The sequence below is a fragment of the Colletotrichum chrysophilum genome, assembly GCF_026319265.1.
Source record: "Colletotrichum chrysophilum strain AFK26 chromosome Unknown scaffold_16, whole genome shotgun sequence".
Classification (NCBI taxonomy): Eukaryota; Fungi; Ascomycota; class Sordariomycetes; order Glomerellales; family Glomerellaceae; genus Colletotrichum; species Colletotrichum chrysophilum.
Window position 1 is genome coordinate 457,066 of NW_026517303.1, and position 12,638 is coordinate 469,703.

Sequence of the window (12,638 nt, forward strand, 5' to 3'; positions counted from 1 at the left end):
AGCCCAAAAGATTGATGCAATGCTCAATGGTCTTAGTTGTGGCGTCCAACGTGTCGAACCATGCTGTTGTCGAGCCAATTTATGACTGGAATCATCTCGTCTCGTCACATTGCTAGGCATCCTGGAAAACCTTGCCTCTGCCCCGAATCCCCGCCAACTCCCCCCGCTTCTCCGGGTCTGCCTTCTTGCACTTCGGAGCAATTTGGGCACTGGTATTGACGATCAAAAGCAGCAACGAACCCGTCCAAGCGCCTGTGGCCCCGCCCACGCCTTCATGTTCCGCGTCCCTTTCCCTTTTCATTCACAGGCAGGCAGGCACTTTGTGCCGATCGCGGTTCGCCCTGTGTATTCTATCTCGGACATACTTTATATACCCTTCCGTGGACCTCTTCATCCGAAGTCTGCTTAGTCCCGCTCACCCACCTCGCTGCGCTTCTCTGGCATCGTCACATTTGTTGTGTAAGGTCCGGAAGCTTCGCAAGACTCGATGACGCTCCTTGCTCTATGCCTGGCAGTGCTTGCTGCTTTCGCACAAGTCTGCCAAGGTCTCTATCACAATGGATCTGACGTCGCTCCGTGCGATTCGCCAATCTATTGTCATGGGGAAATTCTGAAGCAAATCCAACTGGCGCGGCCATTCTCAGACTCCAAGACTTTTGTTGACATGTAAGTGCCGAGCGCTTCTCTGCACCCCGAGGCACCTTGCCCAGTAATGGCTGGTCTTGCCTACCTTGCTCATCGGCTCTACGCTATCTCGAGCCGCCTGTGATCTCTGACACCTCCCTCAGGCCCGCCGTCAAGACCATGGAAGAGATCCAAGCAGCATTCGACAATCTCACAAAACCTCTGAGCAACAATACGGAGCTCTTGAACTTCATCAAAAAAAACTTCGCTGGCGCCGGTGATGAGCTCAAGGCGGTTTCAAAGGATTTACTGCGGCCAGACCCCAAGTTTCTAAACAAGATCAATGATACCGTAATCAAGGAGTTCGCCAACAAGGTCATCGATATTTGGTCGGACCTGACGCGCAAGTACGAGAATCCCGCGGGCAACTGCACCAACTGTCCCACCTCCTTCATCCCACTCAACCGCACGTTCGTTGTTGCTGGTGGCCGTTTCAGAGAGGCATACTATTGGGACACTTACTGGTTTGGTCTCCTTTGATTTCTACCACGACTATTCAACTGCTGATGAATCGAACCAGGATCATGGAGGGTCTGCTCCGTACCGGCGGCAGTTTTGTCGAAATCTCCAGGAACATGATTGAGAATTTCCTGGACCTGGTCGACAGTTTTGGCTTCGTGCCAAATGGCGGGAGAATTTATTATCTGAACCGATCTCAGCCTCCGTTGCTGACACAAATGGTCCATCTCTATGTGCAGCACACCAACGACTCGAGTATTCTAGAACGAGCCATTCCCTTGTTAATCAAAGAACATGACTTCTGGATGGTCAACAGAACCATAGAGGTCAACAAGAATGGAACGACATATCGTCTCAATGAGTAAGTTTTATTAAAGTTAAGAACCGTAGACCCGGACGAGGCTGCTAACATGGCTGATCAAGTTACAACGTGAACAATACCCAGCCAAGGCCAGAGTCGTACAGAGAAGACTACATCACAGCGTCCAACACCTCGTACTATGCATCTAGCGGTATCATTTACCCCGAGATGCAACCCCTTAATGAGAGCGAGAAGGCCACCTTATATCGTAACCTGGCAAGTGGAGCCGAAAGCGGATGGGATTACACTTCCCGATGGCTCGCCCGACCCGAAGATGCAGCGAAAGACATCTACTTTCCCCTGAGATCTTTAAACGTAATCGGGACGGTGCCAGTCGGACTAAATGCCATCCTCTACTGGAACGAGGTGGCCATCGCAAGCTTCCTCAACTCCACAAACAACGCCACCGGGGCAGCTGCTTGGAAACAGCTGGCCAGTAACCGAAGCCAGGCCATGTATGACTTAATGTGGAACTCAACTTTGCACAGCTACTTCGACTACAACACCACATCAGGTGCTCAAAACATTTACACTCCCAGAGATGACGACGCTAGCGAAATCGAGACGAAGACTGCAGAGAAAGACCAGCAAGTTGTATTCTCTGTTGCGCAGTTCTATCCGTTCTGGACCGGTGCCGCCCCGGATCATTTGAGGAGCAATCCCTACGCCGTCAAGGTAGCTTATGAGCGTGTTGAAAAGTACTTGGAGCTCCAACCTGGCGGCATACCCGCAACCAACTTGAAGACCGGGCAACAATGGGATCAACGGAATGTGTGGCCACCCCTGATGCACATCCTGATGCAAGGATTGCTAAATACCCCGCCGACATTTGGGGAATCAGAACCTGCCTACCGCGATGTCCAGAGCCTGGCTCTTCGCCTGGGACAGCGATACTTGGATTCCACGTTTTGTACTTGGCGAGCGACTGGCGGTTCCACGAGCGAACTAGCCCAGGAACCGGGCCTCAGTGCGAAGTTGGTTGGCACCATGTTTGAGAAGTATGCGGATAATTCGACCAATGCTCGGGGAGGTGGAGGAGAGTATGAGGTTGTGGAGGGGTTTGGATGGACGAACGGCGTGTTGCTCTGGACACTTGACGCCTTCGGCAATAACCTGACCCGTCCAGAATGCGGCAACCTCACGGCAGACAATGCTCACACTGGCAAGAGGAGCATGCCGCCTCGCGCCGTTGAACTTGATTACTTCGATGCTGCTTGGACTAAGAAGTTTGGCCGGCGCGTAGCCATGTCGGCAGCCGAGGCGGACGCAAATAAGAGGGCTTAAATTAGGTAGCACCTTTGCCGTTGGCTTTTCCCCTCCCATGGCGGCCCACGACTGTGCCGGGATGATGGTTCACCTTTTTTGTTTCCTCTACACGAGACAATATGATAATGATAACGAGACGGTGCTGCTTCTACTCTGACCTAACGCAGCCGCCACCGTCTTGTGTTGTGCCCACCTTCACCGCGCACGAGGTGATCTCACTTTCCTCAATGAATCCAACAAACAGTTGTCGTCGTTTTACACTTTTCATCAATTACTCAACCGTACCATATTTAAGGCATGTGTGGTCCTAGGCCCCTTCAACCGCCTTGAGCAGCTGCATGTGCATGGTGTGATCGAACCCTCCAACTTGGCCACTTCAGCAAGTAGGGGCGTTCACCGTACGGCCTCATGTCTTAGAATCGAGAACAATACCAAGTCCAGCACCTGCCCATTCTTCTCGACGGCCTGTCGCTTGGCACCTTCGTATGTCCACCCCGACTTTTCGAGAACTCTGCGACTGGCCACGTTGGAACTGTAGGCTGAGGCCTCCAACCTGAGCAGAGATGGGTTGCTTTCGAAGCAAAACTTGCAAAAGGCAGGCAGAGCCTCGCTCGCGTACCCGTTTCCCCAATAGTCTTCCGCAACCCAATAACCCACGTCCCAGGTGCGATTCTGTACGTCATTGCCGCGGATGACACCGATGTTGCCAACATAGGCGCCGTCGTCCACCCTGCAGATGGCGAAACTATTTCCCGGATCTTTGGCACACATGGCGAGCCAGCCTTCGGCGTGCTCAAGGAGGTAAGGGGAGGGGAAAGTATTGCGCATGTTGGCCGCGATCTTGACGTTATTCGCCCCGCGGGCCATGGCTGCGGCGTCGGCGAAGGTGTTGGGGCGAATCAGAAGCCGTTTGGTTGATATTACCGATTCGGTCCCAGGGGCAGCATTAAGGTCCGAGATGGTCTGTGTTGCTGCCATCCTTGTTGACTGGACGGAGAAAAGCAACTCGGAGTTCTGAGACTAAAGACAAGAGGATATATGAGTCGAGGGTGAGAAGAGCCTCACATCAAGCAAACCCACAGCACATTGCGAATCGAGGTCAGCTGAACAAAATCCTCCGCATTTGGTCTGCATCTGGTGGGCTAAGGTCCAAAGGGAGTTAGCACTTCGGTAAAGATACGGCGGTTAGCTGTTGCAGGGGTTAAGTGCGTGTGCGGCCTTGATGCAGGAATCACGAGAGAAGTCCAATGGCATGTTGGCTGCGGCTACAGCGTATGGTTGAAGAGCGGAGACAAGCCGGTTGTCAACTGAGAGACAGAGAGCGAGAAGTCGTTCTGTACCTTGGCCTTGGGTGTCGTCTTGGGACCTGCCACCTGGCGGTGCGGTACCCGCCAGATGGTGACCTGACCTGAGGGCCAGGCGGCGGGTATGGTCTGTGCCCCGCGGAGTTAATGACGGCTACAGTGGAGGAGGGGACCAAGGCACCTGGGCTTGGTTTCCTTGTCCCAAGGTAAGGTGGGTGCCTCAGGTGGCTGACAGTTGCTGCCAGTGGGCGCAGCCTGCGACGCAAGCTGTGGTTGCCGAAAGCACCGGCCAACTTCAATTTTCGAGCTCCGCAAGACGACCGTGACGTTGAAGACTGACAAAGCTCCACCATCACCAGCTTTCCGTGAGCTGCAGCAATCACGCTCGCTCGTTCCACCACGCTGAACGACCTACTCGATTACGACTTTGCGCTAGATTCCGTCCGACGACCAGACCTTCCGTTCGCCATGTCTGGAGGAAGGAGCCCCATGGAGGAGGCCTACGAGCGCTTGAGGCAGGTGGCCCAGCAACAGCAAAAGCGAGGAGGTTTCGGAGGCGGCGGCATGCCGGGAGGTCCTCGCGGCCTGGGAATGGGACTGGGTGGTATTTTCCTTCTTGGAGGCGCCGCGATTCTTGCCCAGAATGCGCTGTTCAACGTCGACGGAGGACACAGAGCGATCAAGTACCGGAGGTTAAGTGGTGTGAGCAAGGAAATTTACAGCGAAGGTGAGTAGCTGGCATCCTCGTATTGCCCGAAACGATCCGGCCCTCAATCTTGCTTGCGCAGTGGGCTAACACAGATAACGTCTTCAGGAACCCACTTCATTGTCCCTTGGTTCGAGACCCCCGTCACCTATGATGTCCGCGCGAAGCCGAGAAACGTCGCCTCCCTCACCGGAACGAAGGATTTGCAGATGGTCAACATCACCTGCCGTGTTCTGTCCAGGCCAGATATCAAGGCCCTCCCTCAGATCTACCGTACCCTGGGTACTGACTACGACGAGAGGGTTCTGCCCTCCATCGTCAACGAAGTTCTGAAGAGTGTCGTCGCCCAGTTCAATGCCAGCCAGCTTATCACTCAGAGAGAGATGGTTGCAAAGTTGGTTCGCGAGAACCTTTCCCGCAGAGCTGCGCGCTTCAACATTCTCCTGGACGACGTCTCATTGACGGTATGTCTTTCCGGCCATGTCCGCACGTCCTTCCTAGAGCTAACTTTGGCCCCTCCCCTAGCACCTTGCCTTCTCGCCCGAATTCACAGCGGCCGTCGAGGCGAAGCAAGTCGCTCAGCAAGAAGCCCAGCGCGCGGCATTCGTGGTCGACAAGGCTCGCCAGGAGAAGCAGGCAATGGTTGTCAAGGCTCAGGGTGAGGCTCGCTCCGCTGAGCTGATCGGAGAGGCCATCAAGAAGAACAAGGCCTACGTTGAATTGAAGAAGATCGAGAACGCCCGTGCCATTGCCGCACAGCTGCAAGAGGCGGGCAGCAAGAACAGGCTGCTGCTCGACTCAGAGGGTCTGGGTCTGAACGTATTCGAGGGCGGCGAGAAGAAATAAAGGGGCCGCAATGCAGCTTCAAATCTCCACTGTATTCCTACGATCCCCGAGTATGGGATATGTATTATAATGAAGAAGAAGAAAACGCCGCTGAGAGCTTCGATTACACCCATAATCGCCTAAGTATTGGCCGGGGGGGTTATTGTAAGGTGAACCCAACGAAAACTGCTCAATGCAGGGTGGATATCCGTCAAGTTTGAAGAGTGAAGTCTGGCTCAATACGATGAGTGCCTGTATAGCTGAGATTTTATCTGACTCGATGGGGAAAATAGCCTTCTGTTGTGAAAGCAGTTCTCCTACAAGTAATTACGGCACAAATGTCGGGTTGCTAACGGCAAACGTGTAGCCTGCTCATGGTAGGGGCTGTTCGCCGGTCGGCCATGATGGAAGCCCCGCATCCCTGCCCCTACGTATGTGACACTACCTACGGTGCTACCTTACCAAGGTACCACATTAAACCACTTGGACCAACACCCCTCCCCCACTACCCATCTACTATTACTGCCTGCGAGCTTGACCTCCGACCGTCAATTGTCACCAATTCAACAAGCAGAACAACACCTCAAAACACAACAACACGACAGAAAGGCGACGATACAGCCTTCCCGCGAATACAATAAACTCTCAGAGTACACACCGAGCAGTCTGAACTTTTCAAAATGTTGATCAAGTGAGTGCCCGCGCTTCGACTTCGCGCGCGCATGCCTGCTCGCCCCGTTACCGCACATGAGCTGACGCTTCAACCTCCAGGGTGCGCACGCTGACCGGCAAGGAGATCGAGCTCGACATCGAGAACGAGTACAAGGTTCGCAGCGCTTCAGACGGATGACGACGACCACAAGACTGACACTCGGACGCAGGTCTCGCAGATCAAGGAAAAGGTCGAGGAGAAGGAGGGCATCCCGCCCGTCCAACAAAGACTCATCTACGGTGGAAAGCAGATGTAAGCAGTATTCCAGGTGGTTGCCATGGTCGAGAGCATTGAAAATGCTGGGCTTGATTGCATGACTGACAGTTGGTGCGATCAAATAACAGGGTCGACGATAAGTCAGCTTCGGAGTATGGCCTCGAGGCCGGCGCCACCCTCCATCTCGTGCTGGCTCTCCGAGGTGGCAAGGCTTCCGACGTGTGCTGAAGATCTTCGTCAAGACAGAGCCTCGCGCCAACTTTCGTCTTCTTACCCATCGGCGGGGAGCTGGTTAGAGCACGATGCAAACGAGTCGACGACGGAGTAACCTGAAGACTCGCGCCCTCGATACATTACAGCCGAAAACGTCTGTCTGTCTGTCTGTCTGACTGTGGTCGGCGAGACCATTATTTGCTGGACAGCAACTAGTCTCCTAGAGGAGAGCATACACTGCAAGCATCATTTTGCCGTGGATTCCAGTTGCGCATCATGTACCCCGACAGGGAATAGGTAGTAATCATCAGAAGTCTTGTCGCAGTTGCCATCATGCTAGTATAGTGCGAGTCTATCTTGTCCGAGCTAGAGTCTTCAGCTAGTGGTGGCTAAGGGACCTTTCGAACCAAGAGGGTATATAACACATCCTGCCAACGCCAAACAAATCCTGGTGCCATGTCCCTTGCCAATGGGCCAACGCCTTGCCAATACAAATATCTCTACAATGTTGTCCTCGCTTTCCCGCCCTTCAAGCTTAGCGTCTCGTCTTCTTCTTGGGCATGAATATGTCAACTGCCTTCCTCTTCTTCGGCAGCTCTTGATTACCGATGAGTGGCCGAACCGGTTGCAACTCGTCCAGGGATACCGGGAGGGGTGGAGGTGACTGGGGCCCGCTGTGCTGAGCCGCAGTCTTGTGCGCCCGATGCGGTTCCATGGTCGTAGGACCGGCTGTTTCCAGCTTTGGCTTCGGCCGCTCAATCCTGATATTGTTACTGTTCGGCTTAGGTGCATTTCCCATGATACCCCCACCGCGCTTCAGCCCTGCGGTGTGGGACATAACGGCGGATGACGAGGATCTGAGTGCACTGTAATCTCTTGAGGATGCCTTCGATGGCGTGCCCGGCTGCGCCGATAGTGCTCCCCTGTCGCGGCCGTTGTTTGCCGGGGACCCTGAGCCAGATGAGGTGGCCTTTCGCTGCTTTCTGCCAGATCCTTCATCGCCAAAAAGGTCACCCTCGTCGTCTTCATCCGAGGAGTCGGAAACATATGTGGTTTTTGAGGCCATAGGCGGTCGGGAACTGGTGGATGTAGGCCGGAAAATGGGCTGCGATGCGATGCGATGCTCGCTTGCCATGGACGCCGGTGCTTTATTGACTCGAGGTGCTCGGATCATGCCGGTGGGAACAGCAAGCCTGCTTCTTATGCCGGCGATCTCTGCTGCCTCTCTTCTGGCCTTCTTCATGACACTGGCGCCGTTCGTGGTCTTCAATCGGCTGCCAGCGGCAAAACTCAGGGAGCTTGGGAGCTCCTTGCCTCCTCGTCCTCGGGTCCCAAAGGTGCGACCGGTCTTGGGAGGCTTCGGGAGGTATCTCTGATCGACAATGCGGCTAGTATTGTTGTCTCTCTTTTGCTGGAGACCTTGAAATCTTGCGCGCAGTTCAGCCTCGGCCTGTTGCTGTGACTCTCGACGTTCCTCGGCATATCGTTCGTAAATCTTGTACCACTTGGTCGGATTCTTAGGCGCGTAGTTTTTTTCGTGGCTCTCAGACGGGAACTCTCTTCTGATGAAGCGTTGCCATAATTCGGATGTTTCTCCTTGGATGTGTGGGGAGTTTAGTTCGATTTCGCGGAGCTGAGCGGGATTGGTGACTCGGAGGAGGATGTCTCGGACGTGATGGTACTGGAGTGCATCGCTGTTTCCAACACTGCTGAGCTCGGTGACGTGTCTTTGGCATACTGCAATGCACAGCTCCGCAAGTGACTTGGGCCCTGGCATGATTGCTGCTTCTTCTTCTTCTTCTTCTTCTTCTTCGACGAGCAGCCAAAGAGAGGGCCTAGCCGGACTGTAGAGCCGTCGTGGTGAAGTGTGCAATAGATGATGAACAAACAGGCAGAAGTCTCATTGTTGACATTCGAATCGTGAATCAGATCAATACAGCGAGTTTCCAAGCCAGGCGAGATGCCTCTCGAGGCGCCCTGCAACAATGGAAGGAGGGCTGATGTAATGTTCAGCGTCAGGTATTCGCAGACCGGACTTTTATTGTTGCAGCTGGTGACCTTTCTTCCAGGTTGAAATGGATGGGCCCGGCCACATAAGAAGCTGGCAGCAGTGGCGAACCCTGGCTGATTGCAGTGTGCGCGCGGTTGATGGTGGGGTCCATGGGCTTTTTAAGTGGTCGGGTCCGCTGCGGCTGGCCTCCAGGTCACCTACCTAGGTGAGGTAAGGTACGAATACCTATCCGTAGGTAGGGGCTTTAGGTACGTAATTGCTGCTAGCGGACGATACGTAAGCCCAGGTGCCGACGCGATCGAAAGTCCTTTGACCGCAACCTCACCATCACAGGCAGCAAAACCCCAACGTACCAAAAGGAACGCAAGCAGGAAAAAAAAAAAAACAGGACTCATTGTTAAAAAGACGGCGAGGCAGTCATTCACATTCGAGCACCTTCCCATATCGTTCCCCGCGTCACATGATCCAGAGGCTAATCCTCTTTGGGACCCCAGCAGGTGGCACACGCGCCCGCGACTGTGTACGGGCAGCTGTTCAAGGTACGCACCTTGGCACACTTATTAGGTAGCAGGAGCTAGGGGTGCCTAGATTCGCTTTCAATAGCCTTTCGTCATTCGCAAATCCGCTACACCTGCCACGACTTGAACAATTCCAAGGGCTGCGGTACAACTCACCATGGCGGATTCAACATACATCAAGCAAGAACCATACATCAAGCCCGACCCGGACGCTGTTTCGGCCTCTCCTCTCGATGAGGACGATTTGTACGAAGATGCCGGCGATCTCGAGTTCTTCGACCCCAACAGCGAGCAGGGTGCCTTTGGCCAAGCATACTTAGCCCGCGTCCCAAAAGACCTCTGGGATGCCTGGGACAGTCTACCAGACGATGCTGAGATTGAGATCGGAACAATGCGACAGTGGGATGTGGTTCGGCCCGATGGCGCTGTCGAGGTATGTGAATGGCGCGTTGTGGTGCACTCTGTAGCCAAACCTGACGTGTCTGCCCTTTACAGCACCGGTTCAAGATGCTTCTCAACTCGAACCGACCTGAACATCAACTCATGCCGAAGGAGTACGATCTCGAAATGGGCAAGGAACTTACGCGCAGCACTTTCGTGTTTTCCGAGGAGGATCTGCCTGGCTTCAAGGCCAAGTCCAAAGCACGCAACGACGCCGCCAACGCAGGCATACCGGCACGATTCCTGCGCCCAAAGAACGAAAAGGTGGAAAAGAAGCCGTTCGAGAAGCGTGGCCGGTGGCAACCGTATTACCGCAAGGCGATCCCAAGTCCGTGTAATCCCCAGACAGCGACTTGCGCGTCCTAACATGGCCCAGAAAAAACAAAAATCGCCGCCAGGATCCAGTATGAATTAGCATGCAAACCGGTAGATAACGCCGAAAGCCAGGCAATCTTGCAGCGGAAGCAGTTGGAAGCGTTGAAGCCCAAACACACTCTCCAAATCATGGGGCAACGGGCGGCAAACAACGTCATTCAACACGGTTCTGCCGCTGCTGTCGAGAAGTTCGGCTCCTTCATTGTAAGTCACCGCTCTACATGGTTACGACTCCCTTTCCTTACGGCTGACACCCTCTAGAAAACGACTGCTCCTATGAAGGCCACAAAGCCGAAGAAGGCAGAAAACCGTTCGGCTCGTATGTCTGAGGAGCAGCTTTTGGACGGTCTCATGGAGGCTTTCAGAAAATACGAGTACTGGAAGATGTCTATTCTGAAGGCAAGATTTGACCAGCCCGAAGCCTTCTTGCGACAAACTTTGGAGAAGATCGCGGTTCTCAATCGGTCTGGCATACACGCCAATGAGTGGTCGCTGCAAGAGCATATGAAGAGCATGGCTTCCGGTGCAACTAACGAAACAGCTCCAGAGGAGGCAGCAGCCGATGACGATGACGATGAGATGGTCATGGAGGATGTTGTGCCTGGTGCTTGACCGCGGCTCATCACATTGCTTTCATACATTGCATGGCGTTTGGGGTTTGTCAAGATGATCATCCGGCGAGGATTTTGTCACCGGGACTTTGATACCCGTCTGGACACTAGATCTTGGTGGACGTGTCGCAGGGTTTGCATCGCTATTTTTGGACTCGGGCTAGGAGAAACCGGGGAATGGCATCGACGCATCGTATTTTCCCAAGGGACAGTCAACTCATTCAGACCTGAACAGATGCTTGAAGCCTAATTTTTGTTGCTGCGGCGCCAATCTTGCGTGACCTCTTTTGTTGCCATGGCTCCGGATAGCCAGTCCCCAAGTGGGGAAAGGTGTCTCGTCAGCCCGCGAACTGTCCTCGCCTCTACAAACCTGCACCAAGCATGCTTCACCTGAGGGTTCACCTGAGGGTTCACCTGAACCGCGTAAACATTCAACGAACATTGAACTTCTCCATACGTCGCGTTTCGACGCTGTCAGCTCGACTCATGTTTCACCGACAACTCAACTTAGTATTGGACTTTGACGGAACCATCACTACGAAGGACACGATCGGGACCATCGCTGAGGTCGGTCTTCACTTCCAGCGACAGCGCGGCTTGGATCTGTCGGCAGCATGGCGGCAGATTCTTGAGGACTACAACCAAGATCACGTCGACCATGTTTCGGCCTACAAACCTGCGGCAGACGGTCGGCTTACCCTCTCGGAAGAGCTCAGCTACCTGCGAGGTCTCAGAGAAGTCGAGCTACGCTCAGTGCACCGCGTTGAACGGTCCGGCATTTTCAAGGACATCAGCAGGGGGGAACTCATGAAAGCCGGAGATGCTGCTCGTCAGGAAGGGCGGGTAAAGCTTCGGGACGGTTTCGCGAAGCTAATGGACACTGCCAAGCAGAACAATTGGCCTGTCTCGGTGGTCTCGATCAACTGGTCGAGATCCTTCATCAAAGGCGTGCTGTCTGCGTATGAATTTGACGTGGTCGCCAACGATATTGAAATAGACGGTTCGATCTCCGGGCCGGAAGTCCTCGGTCCATCGGGGCGGGAAACTATCTTGACGACCTGTGATGACAAGCTGCGGGCTTTGCGGGCGCTGGCAGCTCGTCAGGGAGTTGACAATGCCAAGGGACTCGTTTATTTTGGCGACTCGACATCTGATCTGGAATGCCTATTGGAGACGCGCGGGGTTGTGGTGACTTCGACGCCAGACTCTGGTTTGATGACGACTCTAGCGAGGCTGGGATACGACGTTCCCCGGGTTCAGGATTGTCGTGAGGTGGACAAGATCGTTTGGACTTCGGCATTCCATGACGTATTGCAAAGTGGGTTCCTCTCAGCAAGTGGAAAGGCTGAATGATGTCTGTCTTCCGTGGTTGTCGAGCAGAGCTGTAATCTATGACAACATTGCGTCGACACAGGGTCCTATGGGTCCTTTGTCCGGATTGACGAGACAAACACCTGATTATTTTTCTCCAGGATAGGACATTGTTCAATATCATCTCCTTGTCATCGAAGACCACCTAGAAAATACTTCCTTGTTCTTGAATTTCATGCTGTTTGGGACCGCCGCTGTGCGTATAAGTACAGTGCCACATCCACCTCTCAACTCTAGGTCCCATCCGCCATACACATGCAAACGCACCTACTTACACCCCGACAAACACTAGCATATCGTACAGTTCCGAGGAGTTAGGGAAACAGCCATCATGTGCTACTATCGACTGGCTATATACGAATGTAAGCATACGATATATGGGCGAAAGATGGCTTATTGCAAAGTTCAACAAGACTTCTTGTCTGGCAAGCGTGGTCTAGAGTGCACTACGAAGAACGCCCATTCACTTCAGACTCTGCGGCTGGACTCCGACTGCGAAAAATGTCGAAAGTTGGATGAACTTCAATTGCGTACAAAACAGGCTCTCAAGGAGCTTCGGGAGGGG

At 53.7% G+C, this 12,638-nt stretch overlaps 6 protein-coding genes across 6 annotated transcripts; 4 read left to right on the forward strand and 2 right to left on the reverse strand.

The window, feature by feature from the left end:
- Positions 1-712: 712 nt before the first annotated feature.
- Positions 713-1,164, forward strand: COL26b_003076 (uncharacterized protein; the record flags this gene model as incomplete). Its single annotated transcript, XM_053175981.1, has 2 exons — positions 713-765; positions 789-1,164. The coding sequence occupies 2 exons, from the start codon at positions 713-715 to the stop codon at positions 1,162-1,164; spliced, it is 429 nt and encodes a 142-aa protein (XP_053040148.1).
- A 44-nt stretch (positions 1,165-1,208) lies between these two features.
- On the forward strand, positions 1,209-2,788 carry COL26b_003077 (uncharacterized protein; the record flags this gene model as incomplete). The annotated part of the gene is made up of 2 exons (XM_053175982.1): positions 1,209-1,504; positions 1,567-2,788. The coding sequence occupies 2 exons, from the start codon at positions 1,209-1,211 to the stop codon at positions 2,786-2,788; spliced, it is 1,518 nt and encodes a 505-aa protein (XP_053040149.1).
- Positions 2,789-3,163: 375 nt separating this feature from the next.
- Positions 3,164-3,748, reverse strand: COL26b_003078 (uncharacterized protein; the record flags this gene model as incomplete). Its single annotated transcript, XM_053175983.1, has 1 exon — positions 3,164-3,748. The coding sequence occupies one exon, from the start codon at positions 3,746-3,748 to the stop codon at positions 3,164-3,166; it is 585 nt and encodes a 194-aa protein (XP_053040150.1).
- Positions 3,749-4,542: 794 nt separating this feature from the next.
- Positions 4,543-5,626, forward strand: PHB2 (prohibitin subunit; the record flags this gene model as incomplete). Its single annotated transcript, XM_053175984.1, has 3 exons — positions 4,543-4,801; positions 4,889-5,244; positions 5,306-5,626. 3 exons carry the CDS (start codon positions 4,543-4,545, stop codon positions 5,624-5,626), a joined length of 936 nt encoding a protein of 311 aa, XP_053040151.1.
- Positions 5,627-7,281: 1,655 nt separating this feature from the next.
- COL26b_003080 (uncharacterized protein) lies at positions 7,282-8,523 on the reverse strand (the record flags this gene model as incomplete). Its single annotated transcript, XM_053175985.1, has 1 exon — positions 7,282-8,523. One exon carries the CDS (start codon positions 8,521-8,523, stop codon positions 7,282-7,284), a length of 1,242 nt encoding a protein of 413 aa, XP_053040152.1.
- Positions 8,524-9,432: 909 nt separating this feature from the next.
- COL26b_003081 (uncharacterized protein) lies at positions 9,433-10,703 on the forward strand (the record flags this gene model as incomplete). Its single annotated transcript, XM_053175986.1, has 4 exons — positions 9,433-9,708; positions 9,771-10,044; positions 10,147-10,295; positions 10,353-10,703. 4 exons carry the CDS (start codon positions 9,433-9,435, stop codon positions 10,701-10,703), a joined length of 1,050 nt encoding a protein of 349 aa, XP_053040153.1.
- Positions 10,704-12,638: the final 1,935 nt, after the last annotated feature.